A 25437-nucleotide genomic window follows, 5' to 3' on the forward strand; every position below is an offset into this window, starting at 1 on the left:
TATTTTGACAGCCATGTTTTTATCACGTGACCGTCATATGGCTCAAATGAGATAACGAGCCCGTTCCAATGACTACTGCAGGTTAACTTGGAAGTGGAGAAACATTTTCATGTAATTTTAATATTTACCTTGTGTGATGTTGTCGTTTTTAAAAGTTTTATATCGAATCGAAATTGATAGACCCTGTGCCGCATGTTGATACTGTTGGTAGTAATTAACACGTACACGTTAGACCTATTTGTGCACGTAAAATACATGCAGATTACGCTATGTGCATTGGGATGAACATGATATAATTATATATTTACATTGCCTTTGACCGGAGAGTTTAAGTGTGTTATTTGTTATCATCCAGAAAGGAATGTTATAACGATGCTCATATCATAGTCCCGACTACTGTATTATCCTTTTTCATTTGTAACCAGTAACCTGGTTACAATAATTGATTTACAAAGTCTTGCGTATATAACATTGGTTACAAGATAGCGTTAGGTTTAGGGTTAGTGTTAGTTAGGGTAAGAGTTAGTTAGCATTAGGTTTAGGGGTACATTACTTTAGTCACCAGAAAACAGATCCTTGTTACTGGTTACAAATGAAATAAGATAAAGTCCTGACTAATTTCTGGCCATACTTGTCCATATTTGTTAAGGGTGTGTCCATCCCCCCCCCCCCCCCCCCCCCCCAAAAAAAAAAAAAACCCTGCATATTAATGTACCATTAAAATAGACATCATTTTTAAATTTCTGTACTTCCGCTTGGCAATGTGAATTTAACCTTTGATTGGTTAGGAAGAGTCAACGATATGGCTGTTCATAAGTTTGATCATGCCAGATTTATTGAATAATTATTACCGTATCTTTTTCACTTTTACCCAGGTCAAATATTGCTGCTATTCTTGCTGAAAAGCACTGTCAGAAGTATACCAAGGGCTTTACAGATTGTGTCGCAGAATTCCCAGACACGTGGCATCTAGACTGTGAAAACCAGAGACTCAAGCTGCAGAGATGTTTTCAATCAAAGTAATGAGACTGAAAGATGTGTACTTGTATATAAGTGCATTGGATTTAATTTGGAATTCATGTAGTCTCAGTATTTAACTTTCTGATTTCTTAAAGATTTCTCCAAATACACATGTATTTGGCATTAGTTCATAATTTGCTTATAAGTTTAGGTTTGATTTAAGCTGAATATGTAACTTTGTGCAAACTAACTGAACAACTTGAGCTCCCATAAGCACCTGCTCTCTAAACCTTCAAAATTAAAGCAGGAACTTTAGATGAAATATGGTTTGATGTACTGATGAAATATTGTATCCATAGGCAGGGTGCCTGTATGAGCTCAAAGAATGTTATCACATTGATTTATTTGTTGCCTTGAATCTGCTTGTAGAGGATATTAATATTTGCGAGATGGCTTGAGCTTTTTCATGACATGTAAGAACATCAATGTTTCAGTGAGACTGTGATAAAGGTTAAGGAGAAATGTGACCCGCAGTTCTCTATATACGAAGACTGCATCACTAGGAACCCACAGGAGATGGAACGATGCACATCAGAGTTCCAGAAATTTATTTCTTGTGCTGACAGAGTGGCTGCAAAATCAACCTAGTCCCAACATCTGTGCTGTAGAGTCAGTGAAGGGAGTCCCAATATAAATGTGATGGAAAATCAAGGATGTTTACGGAGACTTCTCAACTTGGAAATAAACCTATTTTTAAACCAAATGCATTGTTATAGTTTTTTTTTCCTGCTTTGCACTATGTATAGAACATGGCTATGATGCAGAAAAGACCCAAATTGAAATTGGTAATACATTCATTATTCCTGACATTGTTACTGTATAAAGAATATTTGCCAGAATTTCGATTGTACTGAAGAGAGAACCTCCCAACTGTACACAAGGACCCTTTGCACACTAGGTCCTTTTTTATTTAGAAAAACCTGTCACTTTATGTTAAATAGAGAGAACTGCAATCTACAGTGCCAAACATAGCAAATGATCCTGTTAATCTCTCCCGTCATGAAAGTGAGCTAGAAAAAAAATTGAATAAGGCTTCTTTATGCAATACATGTGTCATGGTGTGTTATTTTGTGTAAATATGTTTAAGAGTTTACTCATGCCAAATGACAAGTAATTAGCTAGAGTCAGTCTGCTCCGCTAATTATCCCCAATTACCGGTAGTCTATATAATTGTTCTGAGTTGTTCTTAAGCTTTTTGAGTAATTATCATGAGTAATGTACATCACTTTTATTAATTATCTTTTAGATTATAAATACAGTTAGAAATTTATTCAAGGCAGTCAGACTCTTTCGGCCACTATCTCATGTTGCTTATGTCTTCACACTGACTATCTAGTTGACTGTCCACCAGTCTGTCAGTAGACTAAGCAACATTGAGTTAAATTCATTCTGACTCATTTGGCTTTTTTTTAAAGAAATAATCATTTTTATCCTGTTCTATTTTGACTTTATTTTATTTGATTATTGTTGGTATTTTATAAGTTAATTAAAAACACTTGATCAATAAATTGTGAAACCTGCCTTCGAGTTATAGCTCTATGCATATTCGACTTAGAGGTCAATTTAAGCCTATTGACTAGGCTGACCCCCTGTCTCTTGGGTTGGGCCTATACAAGTTAATTCCCCTTATTCTATAGTGCCCTAATCCCCCTCGGTGACACATGTATTACTGTAAATGTAGAACATTTGGCTGTGTATTCTATTTAGCGCTTTTGGCGGAATGTGGCTTCCGCTAAATTAAGTACACCGCTAAATGCAATACATATATGTAAAAGAATAGTCACGTTCAGGAATACGCTAATTCAAATCTACGCCAACTTGTTCGAAAACTAATTTCCGCCAAGTATAATACTTTTACAGTATTTTCTTAAATTAAAATAACATTTCATTAATGTAAAAGGATCCATAAATTAGGTCTTCTTTTGTGCCTTGGTTTCAATATAACAAAGCAATTTTGTATTGAATGGTCAGAATAAACCTAATACAGAATTTTCAGATAATTTTATTTGTACCGGTAATAGAAGTGTAGGAATAACCACAGCTAAAATCAAACCCTTCAGTTTAAGAATTGATGTTCTACTGACTGAGTTAAAGGGTTAACCCACTAGCTAGTGCTAGTAGGAGTGTGGTAGTACTGAGCCTTTGTATACACTTTATTACTTATTGTTGCTGTAAACCTGGTACATGCATTACCATTCGCAAACTATAGCATTCTGCTCAGGGGATTACATGTACACAATAATGAATATCTATACTCATGGTGTATAATTTTGTGATAAATAATCTTGACATTCATAGTTTATTCTCTTCCTTGAAGTAATAATAAACTGGTAATAAACAAGAGATGTTTGTGAAACACTTATGCCCCCCTCCCTTGGAAACATCCACAAAGAAAATGAACGTAAACTGCAAATATTTGGAATTTTTCTAAGTCCAAGGAGCATAACTCCGTCGGATATTGCTCTATCATACCCAAAATCAAACTTGACCTAGATATTTAAATAAACCTGCATACCAAATTTCATATTAATATGTGCATCCTCTGCGTAGAAAATGAGCGGAAACTGCAAATAACTCAAATTTTTCTAAGTGTAAGGGCCATAACTCTGTCGAAAATTGCTCGATCGTACCCAATTTAAAACTTCACCTAGATATTATCACGATAAACCGGTGTACCAAATTTCTTTCAATATGTTTATTCTGTGCGAAGAAAATGAGCGGAAACTGCAAATAACTCGGAATATTTTTAAGTCCAAGAGCCATAACTCTGTCGAAAATTGCTCGATTGAACCCAATATCGAACTTGACCTAGATATTATCATGATAAACCTATTCACCAAATTTCATTTCAACATGTTTATCCTTTGCAAAGAAAATGAACGGAAACTGCTGGTGGACTGACAGACAGCAGCAAAGCAATATGCCCTCCCTTCTTCGAAGGGGGGCATAATAATATCACTACTCAATTCCCCCATATGTACGGGGTAGTGGATACCTTGTCTTTATACAAGGTATCTAGAATTGAAAAGTTAAGAATAGAATTCCTTTCCTTTTATTAAGAATTAACACAATAAAATAATTCAAATTAATATTTTGATTAAAATAATTCAATTGTTCAATCAATTGTACATCCTTTGCAAATCATCCAAACACAAAAGTAATTATCATAGCTGCTATTTCAGAATGATGGGAAACTCATCAAAATGGTCTCCCTGGTGTGTAATACTTATAAGTCACATTAACAAAGCCCGGTTGAACCCCCTGTTCCTGGGGATGAGGCACCATGCCCACTGAGGGCTGCGGCTGAGGAATGATGTTTGGATTTGGATGTGGCATCATGCTGGGTCCAGAATTTCTCTGGGGAACGGACATCATGGGGTAAGGCATGCTTACAGAGGGATTACTCAGCCGACCATCTTGAAACATCACTGATTGCTGCACTGGCATGTCTTGAACATTGCCTGGATTCAGCCTCTCATTGCCGCTGCCAAATGAAGTGCTCATTCTCGTCTGTGGCATGGAAGCACCCTGAACTGAGTAGCCTGTCCCATTACCCCAAGCCCCAGGACCTTTGCTGTCAGTTTTCATGGAAAGTGCAGGTTGATTTGGTTGATAATCACCTCCTAAGTATGGAAAAATTCACATTAATTTCAAAATTAAACAATTTATGTAAATTTAAAATTTAAATTACTGTAAAGTTGATTTAAAACATCTGAAAATGCATGTACTATTACCTGCTCTAACATTAGACGAAGAGTTGCGTCCCCTCTGTGACCAGGTTGACTGTGTGTTGCTGCCTGGGTAATTTCCCTCCACTGGTCCCCTGTCCCCCGATGACCCACTGTAACCGCCCTGGTCTCGATTGGAGGGTGTTGTCTTCCCGTACCCAGCATTCCTCCACAGATCATCAGTAGAGCGACCCTTCGAAACATCCTTCCTCTCTGTAGTCAATTTACTTTTATTTGAAACCTCTGGCGATTTGTAAGAGTCTCGTTTACTAGAAGACTTGTATTCAACATAGTCTTTTTTTGCACGACCTTTATTTCTATCGTGACTACGACCTTGATCTATGCCTTTGCTGTATCCATGGTTGCTGCTGGATTCCATCTCCCTGCCATAGCCATGACTGTTACCTGAACCATGACCTTTTGTGTACGAGGTCCCTCTTGTTTCCCCCTTGTTGTCATTTCTTGGACGATTGTAATTGCTGTTGGTTTTACTTGTATGTGGATTTTGAACTTCACGGTTTCTGTTGTGATTATTCAGGGAATCATGATATCGATCATGGTCACGCCTATAATCACTTTTGCTGCGTTCATATCCACTTGGGGCTGAAGAGTTACTGATTCGATCATACTGATCATTGTCAAACTTTCTGTACACAGTAACAGTTCTTTCCCCCGCAAACTTGTTGTATCTTTCTCTTTCATCATAGTCAGTCTGATCTTTGGAGTAGGCAATTTCACGGTGCTCCAGATACACCTCCCTTTGGTCGTCCGTGCGGTTGAAGTTTCGTCGTGGGTGGTCAGTGGATTGATAGTTATCATAACCTCTGTCCGATCTGAAGTAAAGTAAACCAGTTTAGCAAATTTAGTATCAAAAGATTTAGATATTATAGAATTTCTACAAAAAACATGTATATTTTTATGTATGTACATTTCCATTTGGGGGTACACTGTGTATGAATATTTATGGTTTGTATAGTTAAAAAGTATTGCTTGCAACAAAAATAAAAGATTTAACCACTACTTCATAAATCATTATTTATTGTAGAGAATTTAGGATCCAAGATTTTTTGTGAAGACTTACTGAGAGCTGTATCTGTTTTCTGACATGTTTTGTCTCTTGACTTGGGCTGGGTAGTCCTCTCGGTGACCTCTGGGTTCGTAGGATCTCTTCAGGGATTCCCGCCTAATTCGGTCATGTTCTTCTTTTTCAAGTCTTTAAATAGGGTGAAAATTAATTATAACAGTAGATGTATTTCATATATTTTATATAACAAATGATGACATAAGTTATACGCATTTTCTTTGCCATTATAAATTTAACACATCATAAAAAGTTTAAATAGAGATGACCGCAGGTACATGTAGACTTACCTCAATTCTTCTTTGATTTTATTTTCTTTTATTCGTATTTCTTCATTCTCCCTCTCCAGTTGTTTGACTCGCTCTGCCAGTTCGAGTTTTTCTTTTTCCTGAGCCTCCTTCTCCTTCTCCAGCCTGAGCCTTTCCTGTCGCTCCTTTTCTAGCTTTTCCCGGTCTCGCCTCTCTTGTTCTTTCATTTCCCGCTCCAGTCGTTCCCTCTCCCGCCTCTCCTGATCCAGTCTTTCTCTCTCCCGCCTCTCCTGTTCCTTACGCTCTCTTTCTTGTCTCTCCCTCTCTAGCTGCTCTTGTCTTTCCTTCTCCCTTTTCTCTCTATCTCTTCTTTCCCTTTCCTGACGTTCTCTTTCTTTCCTATTTAAAAACAAAATATATTCTGTATTCTCAACATATGCCAATAATCCAAAGAGATATCTATTATGACATACTGATGTACATTTGCCCAGCTGTTGCATGTTCATGTATTTGTATGGATTATTTGTAGGTAGAATCCCTTTTAGAAATTTCTCTCTAAGAACTGTACTCTTGTATGCCCTCTGGGCCAAAAATTGGAAATAAAACTATTATTATTAAATGTAAAGACTAGTAAAAACTTCTGCTCTATACCTCTGCTTTTCCCGTTCTCGCTCTTCTTTCTTCCTGGCTTCGTACCGCTCTGCACTGTGTCTGTCTCTGTGCTTCCTATCTTCATGATGTGCCTGATATCCTCTCCCCTCATCTCTATGCTGGCCCCGAGGCCTGTCATCTGGGGAATTCCCTGGTTCCCTAAACCTGTCTCCATCCTGAGGAGACCATCTGTTATCAACAAACCTGTCCTGCTCATTGTATCTAAAGAAGGAAGACAGCCATCAAGCTTTTTATGTCCATTTTATGTAGTAGCCTGGATATTAATCTGAACACAATTAAAACATTAAATTTACTTACACTGGCTCTATGAACCTCATTCTTTCTTCTTCCCTGATCCTCATTTCTTCCGCAACTAAACGCCTTTGCTCTTCCTCAAATACTACAATCCTCTGTTCCTCTTCAAATCTAAGTCTTTCCTCTTCCTCTCTTCTTGTGAAAAAACAAAATGACATAAGAATGGTGTCATAAATTTTACAAAGAATTCACTCTCTTTTTAATGTTTTTTTTTTTCAACAGGTATGTATATACAAATAAATATCATGGTAAGTTTAGTGTTAGCAGTACATTCTAAACAGGCACACAATGGGACCTTCCAGCCTGTGTGGTGTTTATCTTACATATAAAACATGCACACTAGGGTCACCTGATCTGTTCCAGAAGCTGCTGTTCCTCCCACTCTCTCTCCCGTCGCTCCAGATCCAGTTGTTCCAGACGAATCTGCTCCTGTTGCTTCCTCCACTCCATTTCTTCTGTTGCTTTCCTTCAACAAAATCAACAAATAGCAATGATTTCAATCCAAACTGGAATTGCATGATATAAATATGTATTTCATTTAAAAATCATTTTTCTTTTGCACAGGGAATAAGATATACTTGATGAAAAATGATATTCCATAAAAAATTGTACCTGATTTCATCTCTCTCTTGTTCTAGCTTGTATGCCTCGGCCCGTTGTTTGATGTGAAGATCCTTTAGTCTCCGACTTTTGTCGACAACTTGAGTGGTGCGAAAAGGAGACAATCTGTTACGCTGCTTGAAAAAATCAATAAAGATTTTAAATAGCTATCAGTATCCAAACAAAAGACAAACATAATAAGTCTAAACAATCATTTTAAACTACCGGTAAATTTGCTTAGTTTAAGACTAATTTTTCATTAACTTTCCCCCTCGTTCTGACTTTCGCTGCAATTCTATCAACCAAATCTCCCTACCTGATCGTAAGAGTGAGACATTGCACTGCGGGACTTGAAGTAGCCAATCCTGTGGTTCCTCATCCAGCCCGAGCTAGACTGCCAGCCCCTGCCTTCCCCACCCCCAGGCTTCCAGTTCAGATGAATTACCCTACGGGGTTTGTCTCCCTGGTCCTTACTGCTTACACTGCGGTCCCTGGAAGATATCCGACCCTCACCAGCCTTGTCAGTGCTTTTGCTCTTAAGGGAGATAATCTTAGATCCTTTCTCGTTGCTTTTGCTCTTAAGGGAGATAATCTTAGATCCTTTTTCGTTGCTTTTGCTCTTAAGGGAAATAATCTTGGATCCTCTGTCATTTGTTTTGCTTTTCGGGGAGATAATCTTGGATCCTTTCTCATTTGTTTTGCTTCTCAGAGAGATAATTTTGGATCCTTTGACCTCCTTCTTTTTCTCTAAATCAGGTTTTCCTGCTGTATTGAAAAGTAAACATAATGTATGAATGTATATACCTCTTTTATTCTTTATTTTTTTACCATATAAATAATCCAATGATACATTTACTGATCTGACCTGCTGCAGGTTTATCTCTCTTGTTGTCTCTGGTTTTCTGCGTTGGTCGGGGCCTCATGTCACCGGATTTCTTGTCGGTTTGACAATTTTCGGGTTTCTGTGTCTGACCTTTGACATCAGTGACCTTTGTCTTGGTACTGGTTCTGCCTTGTGTTTTGTTTACTTTTATAGTATTACTTGAAGTTTTGGATACAGTTTTTTTAACAGCTTCTTTTGCTGCAATACACATAAAGACCAAATAAAACCAAGTATCATATATCATTACATTCTGAACAAATGACATCTCAAATGTAAGAAAAGAATTTTCTTTTCTCAATTCACAAATATCAATGGTTAAACAATACATGAATGTCTCAAAACAGTTTCTTTTTCTATTGCACCACTTATTATTTTAATTTTTTCCCAGGATAAAGAATGCGGCAAAATGTAAATCAAGATATTATAGAAAATCTTACGTTTTTCTACAGCAGTCTCACTTGAGTTTGATAACTGTGACTTCGGAAGTTCAACTTTTGGCTAAGGTGGAAAAAAAGTCCATATGAATTATCTTTTGGTTCAATAAGAATGATGGAGAATGAACAAATCACTGCTGTCAGATGAGTGTGACAAAAGATTAGTGTGAATATTATATGTATTTACATATAGGTGTACTGAAAAGAGAGAACTTGGTTGACCTTATCGAATGTTAAACTGATAGTATTCCCATTCAATTTGGTGTTGTTCAGACTTGCTATGCACTTCTTGGCATCCTCTATTGATGACAATATGATGTACCCAAAACAGCTGCTGTCAGGACTCCTGGCATTGGTCATAATCTTAGCAGCCACCACCTACAACAAGAGAAACCGGTCATAATCTAAGCAAATACAGTAAAACTTGTCTAATCCAGTGAAGGGTGGTTCTGAGAAATTTGGCCAGATTGGGCAACATCCAATTTGGGGGACACTGTTGAAAATTAATTTTAGTATTTAATGCAGTAGGTCTTGATCATCTATTCTTCAAAATTTTCATATTTCTCCTGAAATATATTAGTCATCCTCGATCGTGATTACAGGGCTAATTTTCCTTTTTTTTATTTGGAAAACAATTAATTGCATCACGGAATACGTACAATGGAAATACCTTTTCAATCAAATCATCGATAATTTTTCAACACCCGATTAAACTGAGAAGACAAAAGACAAGTGCATGCTTCACCGGAAATTGCTAAACAAACATTGACCACACGAAAAGTCAACAGGTGGTTGATTACGTAATGGCAAGAACTGTTTTTATGCAGGGGAACAATGGATAAATATTTTAAATTCACAAAAATTTCATCAAGAATGGAGCATTTTGACAGAATAAAATGTCACTCTGTTTGTACTACGGGCATTACAAACATTATCTTTGGTCTTACTCTTGCGGTATCCGGAATCAACACCTGAAAAAAATGGGGTGAAGTATAATCTAAATAATCTAATTTTGGCTTTAAAATTACGTATTTATTTATAACAAGAGTTAATGGTATAAACTAAAGTGAGTTGAGAGTTTGGATAATAATATTTACAGTGGTTAAAATCAATAGCAACGACGGAAAAATTGCTCGATAATTGAGCAGTAATTATTCTGCATAAGGCCAATTGATAAGTGGCCGATTGATAAGTGGCCAGATTACGAGATATAACTCTCACTAATTATAAGGAGTTGTTTCTATACATCGCGGCTGGTTTACAGAATAGACAAGATCTGGATTGCACAACATTATTTAAACATAAAATGATAGGAAAATGTCAAGGGACTGAATAATTTTGCCGGATTGGACAACATGCCGGAATGCACAACATCCGGATTCAACAAGTTTTACTGTACCACCTACAACAAGACAGATTGGCCATAATCTTAGCAAATACCACCTACAACAAGACAGATTGGTCATAATCTTAGCAGCTACAATCTACGACAAGACAGACTAGTCATAATCTTAGCAGCTACCACCTACAACAAGACAGATTGGTCATAAACTTACAAGCTACCACCTACAACAAGAAAGACTGGTCATAATCATAGCAGCTAGTCTACAACAAAACCAGCTACAATCTACGACAAGACAGACTGGTCATAATCTTAGCAGCTACCACCTACAACAAGATAGACTGGTCATAATGTTAGCAGCTACAATCTACGACAAGACAGACTAGTCATAATCTTAGCAGCTACCACCTACAACAAGATAGACTAGTCATAATCTTAGCAGCTACCACCTACAACAAGATAGACTGGTCATAATGTTAGCAGCTACAATCTACGACAAGACAGACTAGTCATAATCTTAGCAGCTACCACCTACAACAAGATAGACTAGTCATAATCTTAGCAGCTACCACCTACAACAAGACAGATTGGTCATAATCTTAGCAGCTACCACCTTCAACAAGACAGACTGGTCATAATCTTAGCAGCTATAATCTACGACAAGACAGACTGGTCATAATCTTAGCAGCTACCACCTACAACAAGACAGACTGGTCATAATCTTAGCAGTTACCATTTGCAAGAAGACAGACTGGTCATTATCTTAGCAGCTACCACCTACAACAAGACAGACTGGTCATTATCTTAGCAGCTACAACCTACAACAAGACAGACTGTTCATAATCTTAGCAGCTACCATTTACAGCAAGAAAGACTGTTCATAATCTTAGCAGCTACCACCTACAACAAGACAGACTGGTCATTATCTTAGCAGCTACCACCTACAACAAGACAGACTGTTCATAATCTTAGCAGCTACCATTTACAACAAGAAAGACTGGTCATAATCATAGCAGCTACAGTCTACAACAAAACCATCTACAATCTACGACAAGACAGACTGGTCATAATCTTAGCAGCTACCACCTACAACAAGACGGACTGGTCATAATCTTAGCAGCTACCACCTACAACAAGACAGACTGGTCATAATCTTAGCAGCTACCACCTACAACAAGACAGACTGGTCATAATCTTAGCAGCTACCACCTACAACAAGACAGACTGGTCATAATCTTAGCAGCTACCACCTACAACAAGACAGACTGGTCATAATCTTAGCAGCTACCACCTACAACAAGACAGACTGGTCATAATCTTAGCAGCTACCATTTACAACAAGAAAGACTGGTCATAATCATAGCAGATACAGTCTACAACAAAACCAGCTACAATCTACGACAAGACAGACTGGTCATAATCTTAACAGCTACCACCTACGACAAGACAGACTGGTCATAATCTTAGCAGCTACAATCTACAACAAGACAGACTAGTCATAATCTTAGCAGCTACCACCTATAACAAGACAGACTGGTCATTATCTTAGCAGCTACAATCTACGACAAGACAGACTGGTCATAATCTTAACAGCTACCACCTACAACAAGACAGACTGGTCATAATCTTAGCAGCTACAATCTACAACAAGACAGACTAGTCATAATCTTAGCAGCTACCACCTACAACAAGACAGACTGGTCAATATCTTAGCAGCTACCACCTACAACAAGACGGACTGGTCATAATCTTAGCAGCTACCATTTACAACAAGACAGACTGGTCATTATCTTAGCAGCTACCACCTACAACAAGACTGACTGTTCATAATCTTAGCAGCTACCATTTACAACAAGACAGACTGGTCATTATCTTAGCAGCTACCACCTACAACAAGACAGACTGTTCATAATCTTAACAGCTACCACCTACAACAAGACAGACTGGTCATTATCTTAGCAGTTACAACCTACAACAAGACTGACTGTTCATAATCTTAGCAGCTACCATTTACAACAAGAAAGACTGGTCATAATCATAGCAGCTACAGTCTACAACAAAACCAGCTACCACCTACAACAAGACAGACTGGTCATAATCTTAGCAGCTAACACCTACAAGAATCATAATTATGTTATCATCATAACAGAACTTTACTCCATCTCCCCTAAAGACAATCAACTTGCTCAAGACACTTTGCAGAAGGATGCTCCTATCAATGATTTAATTCATCTTCCTTACTTTACTTACTCAATTTATTAACTAACTAATCAAATCCCAAGAAAATTTCTTCCAAGCATTGTCACATATTCTTAAATTGAAGGTTTAAAAGAAGTTTTTATTTTCACATATCTTAACACTGGTACCCGTTTCATTTTTTTCATTAAAACATATTTCATTGATAAACCAAATATCAACAAGATTTAGTATCCGTCATAGCCTATATAAGCCCTCTCACTAATGGTACTAGTATATAGCAGCATACACGCCTCATTACAAGGGACAACAAAAATAATCCTACACCCCTATTGTCGTTTATCTCTGCCCTGCTTACAATAAGATTGTCACTACCAGTAGACCCCCCTTAGATAAATATTTATGTACTGCTTGTGGCATGAAACTGATACAACATTACTGAATAGCTGTACATGTGAAATAGAAATGCTTAGTAAAAAAACGAAGGGTTACCTTGACATGTTTGTTGAAGAGAGCTTTCAAATCATTGGCCCTGGTGGAGGAATTAATCCCGCTGACCCAAAGGTTGCAAGACGGCACTACAATAGGGAATAAAAAACAGAAATCATTTAAAGTCTTCTTATCTGGGTGGAGTTTTATTTTATCATTTATTTATAAAATGTCCTAGCAACACAAAGTGAAGAGACTTTTAAATGAGTTACGGATATTTATTTCAATACAAAAAGGCATTACCTGGAACCGCCCCAGTATTATCCTCTGATGCAGAACTGAAAAATAATGGGTGAAACCAAATTATTTCACAAAATTAATTTCTCAAATTTAAATGCATTCTGGTTACAGAATTACTGAAATACATGTTTGTTACTTAAAAGAGCAAATTCTACCATGAAGTTTTTTTTTATGGTCTCAAGTATCACACCAAGATTTATTGACAAACAGATTACTTTACATTTTTCTTGCCACATGTTGCCAGCTTTCAAAAGATTCTGTATCTACTGCAAAGTCACCTTTCAATCAACTTTGTATGAGGTCATAAATAAGTTTTCCGCCAACTCTTTCCAAATCCCTAAGGTCCAATAGATGAATTAATGAAACCAATAGGCGTAACAATTTGTACTCCACACCTGAATTGTGCCAATAATGTGAATTCCAATGTTCACTAAGGGCATATTATCAAGAACATGTCAAAACTAAAATTTACTTGAGCTTTTAGTACATTAAGCAACAAACAAGACAATCTTTTCCAATCAATTCCATTTAAATGATCACATTAAGCAGGTAAATCAGTTTTACAAATCCTTTCCATGAGTGTAACAGCGTCCCAATATTCAAAGCCTTAGAGCCGCGGGAGCAATGTATTATCAGCTCCCACTGTTCAGTGATCCATCAAACCCTGTACAGATCTACACGTCAACAAAGTGTGTACTTTGTCTTTTTACTATAGCAAATCTCTCTAACTTTTTGAATCTGTAACACTTCTGACTCTTCTCCTGTGTTTACACTGCTTCAAGGACTTGTATGATCCCTTCTACCCATCTTTAATAATTCTCATCTAAAGCCTTTGTAACAAATGCTTATAACAAATGTTTGAATTTCAAGCTCCATTAGTGGCAATCCCCTCTTTTATTCTGTCATTTCTGTACTACTGAGAGCAAAAATTCCATGTGAACAACTTTTGTCCAACTTTAAAAACCAACATATCCAAATTAGCGGGCCATACATAGATGTTCTTTCATAGGAATGGTGGCTCTGCCTTTACACTTATCTCATCACTATAGCTCCTTGGATGAAGACAGTCTCAACATTTGCATGATATGGAGCATCTGCTGCATTACTCCAACACTAAATGTGGTAGTTGACTGCAATACCTCTCTAAAGGTGGATAGCAGAAATCAAGATGGAAACCAAGAATCACTTCATTCAAACATTGGATACTGAAACTACAGCAAGTTTCTCAAACTGGTTGACAGGTGCAAACACTTTTAATGCATAAAAAATATCCATCACTTTATTTACATCATTTTTGTTAAATTAGGATGAAATAAATATAGATCTGAATTATTGGCAAAGGAGGGCAATTTAGACTTTTTGATATTTTAACACTGTTCACCTCTATATCAGCAACCATTGGTAGGGGGTTGCCTTCAACACTCTATATTACCAACAGTTGGGAAGGATTGTCTTATACCGTGTATCTGTAACAGCAATGGTTGGAAGGGATTGTCTTATAATGGTTGGAAGGGATTGCCTTTGCCTATTTTTATTAGCAATGGTTGGCAAGAATTGTCTTTACCCCTCTTTCTCAGCAATGGTTGGCAAGAATTGCCTTTATTTATCTATATCAGCACTGGTTAGCAAGGATTGCCTTTATATCTCTATATCAGCACTGGTTAGCAAGGACTGCCTTTATATCTCTAAATCAGCAACAATTGGCAAGGATTGCCTTTATATATCTATATCAGCACTGGTTAGCAAGGAATGCCTTCACCTGCCTTTACTAGCCAGGATTGCCTCCACCCCACAATATTATCAACGGTTGGCCAGGATTGCCTTTACCTCACTGATTTGAAGACATGGTGAGGATTAGATTGCAGCAATTTACTGAGTCCTGTAACATCAGAATTCACAATTAAATGATTATTCATTCCTTGTTGCTGGATAACAGGTCATCTTATAATAGACTCATCTGGAGGATAGGGGTCATCTCTTATTCCTTTTAGACACACAAACAAAATCTCATTCATGGATTAAAATCGTTCCTTCTTGGGAATGATTTGTCTCTTTATCTATTACAAGTATCTACAGTTCTTCTTCAGTAGGGGTACAATTGTCACATATGATGCTTTAGCATGTTAATTTGAAAGCCTGTTGATGATGAAATCACTTTAACAGTCAACTCTATACCAAAATCAAACAATTATCTAATTCACCAAGAACTGGTTTGGATGCTTTCTTCTTAGTACTTTCAAAACTGTAGTTCATCATAAGGTCTGCCAACATACTTTTCATCCTTCTCTTCCACTGTTGTCATCAGACCTGCTGTTTCTCAGCAATGGCATTTTAATATTGATAGAAAAAGCCAGCAGTACCATAGGTTTAAATCTAATGGGCATTCCCTTTGGAAACTAGAAATAAATAAGACAAGAAAATAATTCATAAGAGAATCAATGATTTTTGGCAGTGCCTGGACTAGTTCAATATACCCCTGTGTTGTTCAAAGATTGATGCAAACAAAACACTGTCAGTGGGTGATTCAGGATGAGTCCTCTGGATGGATGATACATCAGCCTCTAAGACCATTCCAAGAACTGATATCAGGGAGACCAATAAACGCTGAGTGTGCCTTCTCTTTGCTATAAAGAGTAGTTTAGTTATCTACCTGAAGTCTTTCAATTTATTCTTCGTGAGTTAATTCCCCTGCATTTTTTTGGTAAATGTTCTTTGTAGTATAATTATTTAACCTCTGAACATTATGGGATTGCTGAGTACACCCAATACAATCTCCCACAAGGATTGTCATACATCTCCTTGTGACTTCCCTCCAGGTTTGCCCGACAAGTTCTCTTTCATTCACCTTTTACGTGAGTAAAATAAATCTGTTGCATAATGATACCGTATCCAAACTGTTCATCTGACAGGCTCTCTGATAATTCAAACAGGTTGATACAGGTGAAAAAATCCTGACATTAATAATGATGTCATCTTCCATTGAAGTCCCCAGTGATTGATTTTTTGGTTGATCAACTAATCTCATGAAAAAAAAAGATTTCTCATTCCTGTTCTTGTATCTTAGATGGATGCAAGAATGTAAAGGTATCTATAATGCTATGCACAGATATGTCTTCTTTCTCTAGGTACATGTAATCCTTTTTTCAGTATATTTCAAGGTTGTCTTATGTTGTATTCTGGGGGGAAACAAAAAGTAAGAAACACACACATTCAAAATAACGTTTCCCTTCTTACAATTAATATTTCTGCAAATTCATATCAAATACAAATGTACAAGTACTTGAAATCTGAAATAAAAGCAAAGAGAAAATACAAACTGATGAATAAAAGCTGGTTATATATCTACTTGCATATGTGTACTTATTTTACAACAATGTATAAGAAACATACAGCTCTGTATGTATACAACTGCCCCATAATTATACATTACCAAAACATTTTTAGTAAACTATAGTCTGTCTCAAGATATTTCTGCCGCACATTTTGAAGATTTTAAATAAAAAAACAAATACCTGTGAAAGAGGTGCAATTAATATTGATGAACGAGATTATTTCCAAGATAAAATCATTGACACTTTATCATTTTTCACTTGGAAATATTCTCAGGAATGAAAACAGATTTCTTACAGAGATTTATAATGGGATATGTTGACAATTTGACATGTTTCTCCATTCGGAAGTCACTCAGAATACCATGCACAATTATTTTACATCATCATTCAGGTCTGCTGCTTTACTACAAATCCCTGTAGACATCACATTTTTTAGGCATGTATTGAAACCTGACAAGCTAGAGGGGGCGATTCAAAAGAGAAATCTTGGGATTTTTTCCTACCATTGCATTGACATAGTTTGATTCCTGACTGAGGTATTTATGAATATTGAATAATTACAGAAAAAGTGCAGCATAAATATCTTGGGGCAGACTATATATAAGTACACATATATAAGTAAAGATACAGGTTTTCTGCATTAAAATATCATGCACTTGCATTTGAATAGATTAATCAACATAGTTAATCTGAACAATGGTCATACAAGCCAAACCTTTTCATGGAAACTTTGCTGTCCACTTTTTCTTCCCTTTCTTCACTATGCCCACTTCTTTGTCTCTGCCTGCTGTTTGACTTCTGTCCACTTCCTGAACTTGTCCGCTGTCCACTGCCACCACTACTTTTGTGTCTACTGCCACTGCTGGACTTCTGCCCATTGCCTCCACTGCCACCACCTGACTTCTGCCCATTACCATTGCTTGATCTTGATCCACTGCCACCACTAGATTTCTGCACACTACCATCACTGGACTTCTGCCCACTGCTACTGCATGGTTTTTGCCCAGAACTTCTTGCTTTCTGCAAACTACTGGATTCAGTTTTCTGCCCATCTTTGCTACTGCTGCTTGATTTCTGAACTTTGTTGCTGCTGCTGTTAGACTTTGGCAGGTTTTTGCTGCTTGGTTTTAGCCCACTGGTGCTTGGTTTTTCGGGTTTGTGATCAACATCACTGCTTATTTTCTGCCCACTGCTGCTGGATCTCTGCCCACTATTACTCCCAGGCTTCTTCCCAGTGCTGCTTTTGAGCCTCTCAACACTAACTATGCTGGACTTGAGTTTCACTGAGGTTTTTCTGTCATCGTTCGATCTCTTGACACTGGTGCTACTGGTGCTGCTGGATCTCTGGCTAGCATTCTCTGCCTTGTTGCTGGACTGAACTTCTTCAGTGTTGCTGTTTACAGATTTTTCTCTGTCCTTTATATCTGCATCAAGGTCATCCTGTGTGTCATCTACATACACATCCAAGGACTCCCCCACACCTTCTTGTGATTCCTCTGTCACTACTGGCCAAAACAGAAGTAGTCATTAATACTCATATAAATAACCTTTTTCTACTTTTAACTTACCATTTCTCATTTTCCATAAAACCTCAGTCACACATTTCACTGCAAAACCTAATAAATATTAGATGGAATGAAAGTGAGAAAAGGGCAGACATGAGTGAAAATGATAGATGTAAGAACATGGATAAAGAGTGGAGTGCTTTACACTTTATTTTTTGGTAAATGATTCAATGTTAACATGAACTCTGCTTTTTGATTTGCTGTGCTTGGTTCAGTATTTCACGTTCAGTCTCCGATAAATGCAAGAGGTGCAATTATCACAAGTATTTTTCTACTGAGTTGCTTTGTCCATGAGTTTTACTTTATACAACAGAAGGGATCAGGGGCTACTGTGCTCCTATGATTTGGCTACTTTATGGTATGATGTGGTTACTCTGTGCCTATGATGTGCCTATTCTTACAGTATAACATCCTTCCACTTTTTCTGTATATATTTTCCATTTGGTTGAAGTGTATTGTCATTTTTTATCACCGATTTGGAGTTGGAAGTCTTATATTATCTCATCAGATACAGATATTTTTCGCTGATTGACAAACACTTCCAACATTAACTTCTGGACATTAGAAAACTGTTACTGTTGTTCTGCCAAGTTACTGAGGTTGATCTATTTCTTAGCAACAGGAAATGATCATGTGTGAAGTCAAAACAGGTTCACATCGTCACAATTCTTCATAAAACTGTATAGTTTTCTCTGGTTTTGAAATTGTTTCTTTGATTTCCTCCTCATGATGATTTTTTTTTTATAAAACTGCAATACTGGCAAGGCTTTAATGTCTAATCCATGGTCTATAGTGGACTTTAAAACTCTCTTCTGTTAACATACTGTCTCCACTCCCATCTTGTGTTGATTTAATCCCTGGACACCATCAGGTCACCTAAACCACTTCCATTTATCCTTTTTCGGTGATGTTACGTTCCTCCTCTGTGTTTCCAGAGTTATTCTTCATACACCTTGTTGCATATGTTCTTAATTTTCTCAGTATAAGTGTTCTTTAGGTCCTCGGCCTATATCTTCTTCAGTTTCTCTGTATAAGTTCCCCTGTATAAATGTTCTACAGTTCCTCTGTATAAATGTTCTTCAGCTCCTCGGTATAAATGTTCTTCAGTTCCTCTGTATAAATGTTCTTCAGTTCCTCTGTATAAATGTTCTTCAGTTCCTCTGTATAAATGTTCTTCAGTTCCTCTGTATAAATGTTCTTCAGTTCCTCTGTATAAGTTTCTCTGTATAAATGTTCTTCAGTTCCTCTGTATAAATGTTCTTCAGTTCTTCAGTATAGACCTTCTTCATTTCCTCTGTATAAATGTTCTTCAGTTCCTCTGTATAAATGTTCTTCAGTTTACCTTCTTAGATGTTCTTCAGTTCCTTGGTATAAATGTTCTTCAGTTCATCTGTATAAACGTTCTTAGTGTTGCACATGAAGAGTGGATCACCAAGTTTTCTTTAACAATCCAAAGCTATCCTCTTGGATCCGTACAGCAGAATTGTTTTAAACTGTTTTCTTTTCTTCAAAGTCACTAGCTCATGTTCAGTTTGACTGTTTTTCTCGTTATGACTGAATGACGGCTTATCTGTGTAATCTTCTCATAAATCCCATAAACTTCTCCCCCAAAACGTGATAATAAGTTGGTGATGAAGTTTGTTTTATTTGGTTGATGTCCATCTTCTCTCTTAATGTCCAAGCTTTCCAATTCATTAGTTTCTCTTCCGAGTTTATTCATAAGTAAGAGTAGATAGATAAACCTTGTTTGTAAACAGTCATCCATTTGGAGTATTCAAGACGAAGACTATTTCACTTGATTGTCGTTTACGCACGTATAGAACAATAAATTCCCCAATTTTCAAATAAGATTTGTTTCTTTGCATTGTTCTTACACAAAAATGTCAAAAAGCATGCAAATATATTTTCAGAAATATATTCAACTCTAAATATCAAAAAATAAACATTGTTTACTTTTGATGTAGAGATGTCCACATTTACTGAGAGGCCTATTAATATCTGTTGGCATCTTCAAATGTTTCATACTCTATACACATGCTTTTCATGTTTCTTTTTTAATAATGAAGATGCATTGAAAGAACTTTTAAATTAAAATTTCTTTAAATGAAATGAATAGCTGGGGTTTTTTTTCCTACCTTCACTGTCTTCCTCAAAATATTCACTCTCTGTGTTATCTTCCATCTCCAGTCCATCTTCCCCACCGATCAAATCACTGTAACTCTCCTCATCATCCACCTACATCAATTGATATTGACAAAGAATGAGTTATCTTAACAAGGCCAGGACATTTTTAGAAAAACCTTATTGGAGACAGTCCAAAGATTATGCGAAGGCACAATCTTAGCTAGCCGGTAAGTTAAATCTCACAAAGATTAAACAAAGTTAACATAGGTACAAACATTCAGCAAGCCTACGGATTATTTTTTTCTGGTGCAATCATTTACAGAAGAAGACAATTGACAAGGATCTGCCGGTTTTGTTAGACAAAACAATGACCATATTTACACTATTAAGTTACAAAAATTCTTCAGTCTAATATTTAAAAAAAAAATGAAATGGTAAATCACCTCAATGACATCAAGGAGGAGAAGATCCTCGGGTTTATCCATTTTTTTCTATTTCTTCCACCTGAAAAAAAGAACATTTTGTAGATAAAATGACTAGTATATATAAATGTATATACAAGTATGCATACTACCCAGCATTGTCAGTAAAAGTACTTAAAATCATGGTTTGCAACAACACAAAGATGACAACCCAGCAGAGACTCTATTCTATTTTGAGAAGCTTGACCAATTCATTTATTTTTTATCAGGCTCATTGTTCCTCTGTACAATGAAACTATAAAGGTGCCATAAGATTTAGTCTTAAAATTAAATTGACTTTTCTTTCAAATTATCTTTTCTCAAATTCCCTAAAACTTTTGTCACTTCATTCACTCTTAAATATACTCTAGATCATCTTATATCAGCGTAGAGACAGTTATATATAGATAAACAGTCAAAAGATAAAAAGTATTGGTTGGCAAAATTCTGACACCGGTGCTATCATACAAGTAATTTTTTTCTGCAATACCAAATCATTTTCCAGATGAACAGCAAATAAAGCACTTAATTGTTGAATATGGGTTTCTTTCAAGATGAATGTAATATATTTGTCACAGGTAGTAGATGTTTCAAACATTGACTGTACAGAGTGTTGTAATTATAACATACACTAATTGAACTTGAACAGGTCCAGTACAATCACTAGATTTAGCTACGTAGCTTGAATTACCCACATAGCTTTATTTACCTACCTGAAGTAGGTTTATTTAGCTACTCTTATGAATAATATGATACAAGTATTCTGCATTTTACAGAAAAAAGTCAAAAGAAACTGTCAACATATATTTGTACTGTGTACTTTTAAAAATTCAACCAAGGGCAAAAATTTAAAACATCACTGGTTTTGAGCAGTTTTAATCAAAACATGCATTTCTGTTGTTCGAGTTACTGTATGACACCTTGCGTACGATGAGGCATGGATATATTTAATATATGTGAGATAAATTCACATTGTGCTGAATTATTACCTACCAATTTTCATGTTAACCAGAACTCATGTTCTTCTTTATTACTTTAATGTTATTTCATTTAAGAATTAGCTATTTGGCCACACATAACAAAATTATACATAGCCTCATAACTTTTAGCGCTGAAAGAGCAGTGACTTTTTCATGATCTGTTTTCAGTCAGATCAGTTCAAAGTTGAAACTTATTGCTGCATCTGAGTGCGACTTTTTGTACAAATGTTCTATTGAGAAAAAGTATGATTTAATAACTAAATAAACCTACTTCAGGTAGGTAGATAAAGCTATGTAGGTAATTTAAGCTACAAACTCCGTAGCTAACTCTATTTTATAGTTAGGGGTAACTAGATTTACCGAAATACCCGTGATTTACCGAAATGCCCGATGAAAACACCGAAATACCCTTCAAAAACACCAAAATGCCTCATTTGAGCACAAATATTTAACATCATAGTTTGAATCTAAGTGTTTATATGTATTTCCCCAATTTTCAGTTTGATAATGTAAGTAATTTGACATAAATAGCAATTTTTAAACATGTGTAGACATTGGGTTAACATGGTTAAGAACGATAACTCTTGCATGAATTGCTTTTCAATCAAATAGAGGGGTGTAATTTTATTCCCAGAATAAAATAACTAAGAATTAAAAATAACAGTTTATAAGCTTTTATTTTTTAATATCATATAATAATTTGACATGATAATATGAAAATTTAATGAAAGACTTGTCTTTCTTGGAAGAATTGCATTTTAATCAATAACCACGAAAATCGGCTGATTTATCCAAAAAATTAACTTTATATACAATAACTATCTATATAAAATACTAAACATACACTCTTTTTGGCGTAATAATGGGCATTTTGGTGTTTTCACCGGGTATTTTGGTGTTTTCACCGGGTATTTCGGTAAATCCCGGGTATTTCGGTAATTCTATGTACCGTATAGTTATTGTACTGGACCTTATTTATACCAACTTGGACATAAATAAGTTGTCAATTTATATAGAATTCTACACTAATGGGATAGGTTATGGGTTTCGTCGAAAGTTAGCTATTAACTCAGAGGCGGATCCAGCAATTTGGAAAAGGGGGGGTTCCAATTAATGATAATCAATACGTGCAAAATTCATTATTTTTCAACAAACAAGGCCTTTTGAACGTTTTCCATGCGTAAATTTAATTAACAGTTATCTCGTCAATATCTACATGTATTTCATACCTATCTTAATATCAGAGTGCACTGCATTTATTAATCGTTTTGGGTTAGGTAAGGACGATTTGCACAATTTCTAGCCTTAGAAAAAAAAACAAGTCTCCAGCAATGAGAACGTACGTTTATGCTTAAGGTGGCTCTATACACCACTTTTTGATGACGCAGTACGCAAAAAAGTAAATCTGGAAACATGCATTTCCGGTACTGGCTGATTTAAACTGAGGTGAATTGTATGGGAACCGCTATTTTGAAAAATTTGTTAAATGGATAGATTTAATTTGATAATTGGAAAATTCATTACTTATAAGTAATGTGGTATGTGACACCTTCACGTTGTGTGGTATTATTTATCGAAATAAACAATAAAATCAAGTATAAATTTTTAAAGAGTTTTTTTAGCATCATCGATATGTTACACCGTAGCGCAGTGGGTTAGTGGGTTCACTACAAACCAGTAGGTCATGAGTTCGATTCCCGTTGAGAACAATAAATTTTTTAACTTTCCAAAAATTTCTAAAACGTATTTTTTGTTTGAATACCGTGAAAGAAAATTCTAAACAGGTGAAAATATTTCAATTATAATATACTTTAATGCACATTAATATCGACACCTAACGGGGATGAGAGGGTTGCTTTGAATTTCTCTCAGGTTGGGATACATAAATCCTATTAGCCTAGTCAATGTTCCCCTTTATTTATTTGACTTAGTTTTGCACTAAAGCGAATATATTCACTTATACAGGGCAAAGTCTATTATGAAATATGCATGTATTTATCATTCCAACATTATATTTAGGAAATTTTCTTCAACTCAGAAATGAAAAGTCCCCAAGGTGTTTGGGCCTTGGGATTTAGGAACGATAACCCTTACATGAGGAACTTTCATACCAAATAAAATTTAAAATATTTTTTGTGTTTATTTGCAATTGTTTTCATTCAATTTTTTATTTCACATTTATTAAAATACATTTTCTTATAACATCAAGCAACATTTTCAGATGATTTGTCAACAGAGTAAGAAAATATGAAAAAATATGTTTTGGGGAAATGCTAAAAAAAATTGCAATAATAACATTTTTGAATGTTAAGAAGTGTTACTTTTTTTTTTATGTGTCCGAAGGAAATACCCATCATATGACAAAATAATTTCTCTCAATTTGTTGATAGCTGTCTTTTTAAAAAATATTTTACAAAAACACGAAAAAACATTAAAAAATTCTTTAAAAATACCTATAGTATCCCTATCGTCATTTTAATATTTGATAAGTATATGTTTTGTGGTCTTCTATTGAAAATTGGAATAAACTGTGGGTGTATAGAGCCACCTTAATAGAAAGAAACACTAAAAACAAAAAAAAAAATGATTCAGACTTATTACGACAAGCTATTATAAATATAAATTTTTTGGTAATTTTTTTATGTCTTTGATGTTTAAATTCTAAACTATTTATCGATTTTGATTTCTATTGATTGCCTTCTTAAATAAAGGTCTAAATGATAGGATATGACAAAAAATGGGGATACTTAATGTGCTGAATAGATTGTACATGTGTAATACAATGGTACAAGCAATAGTCGTCCCAGGGAACTTGATGTGACCTCTGTAATGGGTGCGCAACATCACCCGGCACTAGTACAGATGCGATCATATTCAGAAAGTTGTGAAAAGTTGTGCATTTACATAATGGTTTACATATAAACCCCTTACACGGTATTTTTGTAACGTAATTTCCGATTCATGGGGGGGTTGGGGGGGTTGGGAAGGCTTCGTTTGTGATTCAGGTATTAAGGCAGCTAGCATTCCAGAAAAATAGCATAACCCGCATAAGAAATTCTTTAGATGAGCAATTTTAAAAGCATTTATTTGAAATAATTAAAGTATTTATGGTATAAATGGGAAAAATTGCCTTTAAATAGGCATTTAAATACAAGTTTTCAAAAAAAACATATGTCTCAGAGAAAGGGGGGGTTCCGACCCCCGGAACCCCCCCTCTGGATCCGCCAATGAACTCTACAACTATTTCAATAGCATAAATTCTGTTTGAAAAGGCCAGCTCAGTATTTGAAGAAAAGGAATTATTGTTTGTTACAACACGGGGCCATGGGGAGGTATCAATTGTACACATTTTGCACGTCTGATAAAACACATACCCAATTCCAATATGGTGGAAGGTTGAATAACGATCAAAATTTATGCAGCAATACTTTAAGACTGGAAAAAATATACCAAAATTGGCACATTTGACAGTAAACGATACTTAGCGGATTCTATCACTGACGTCATATCTCCGCCATTTTGATAGGGGTTAGACTTTTCTTATTAACTTGTACGACTTTTAGTCGTCTTTCATCAGACATTCGTTCCCATGTGAAATCATCTAACAAGCAATCGCACCTTTCCGACAAGCGAAAAATTTCGAATGCATATTGTAGGTTTCCATGAAAATATCCCCCCTTATTTAAAATGTTGATATAAATACAGGACAGTTTATCATCAGTAGAGATGATAAAATTCAATAATACAC

At 35.9% G+C, this 25437-nt stretch overlaps 2 protein-coding genes across 6 annotated transcripts; one reads left to right on the forward strand and one right to left on the reverse strand.

Annotated features, from left to right (window-relative positions):
- Positions 1–23: 23 nt before the first annotated feature.
- Positions 24–1723, forward strand: LOC105320029 (coiled-coil-helix-coiled-coil-helix domain-containing protein 5). The gene is made up of 3 exons (XM_066066235.1): positions 24–111; positions 876–1019; positions 1455–1723. Coding segments are annotated over exons 1-3 (300 nt in total). The 5' UTR covers positions 24–109; the 3' UTR covers positions 1609–1723.
- A 2333-nt stretch (positions 1724–4056) lies between these two features.
- LOC105320031 (scaffold attachment factor B1) lies at positions 4057–25224 on the reverse strand. 5 transcript variants are annotated; one of them, XM_011417787.4, is made up of 18 exons: positions 25064–25224; positions 20692–20752; positions 20260–20359; positions 17275–18061; positions 13231–13265; positions 12991–13076; positions 9183–9338; positions 8964–9024; positions 8509–8724; positions 7960–8408; positions 7656–7780; positions 7393–7509; positions 7047–7178; positions 6729–6950; positions 6120–6476; positions 5830–5961; positions 4755–5581; positions 4057–4643 (listed from the first exon to the last, which is right to left on the reverse strand). In XM_011417787.4, exons 2-18 carry the CDS (start codon positions 20731–20733, stop codon positions 4219–4221), a joined length of 4269 nt encoding a protein of 1422 aa, XP_011416089.3. In that variant the 5' UTR covers positions 20734–20752; positions 25064–25224; the 3' UTR covers positions 4057–4218. The 5 variants fall into 5 exon arrangements, with proteins under 5 accessions (XP_011416089.3, XP_011416090.3, XP_011416088.3 ...); XM_011417788.4 differs by having other exon boundaries at positions 7960–8405; positions 17275–18064; XM_011417786.4 differs by having other exon boundaries at positions 7656–7777; positions 17275–18064.
- Between the last annotated feature and the right edge of the window lie 213 nt (positions 25225–25437).

The sequence above is a fragment of the Magallana gigas genome, chromosome 7, assembly GCF_963853765.1.
Source record: "Magallana gigas chromosome 7, xbMagGiga1.1, whole genome shotgun sequence".
Classification (NCBI taxonomy): domain Eukaryota; kingdom Metazoa; phylum Mollusca; class Bivalvia; order Ostreida; family Ostreidae; genus Magallana; species Magallana gigas.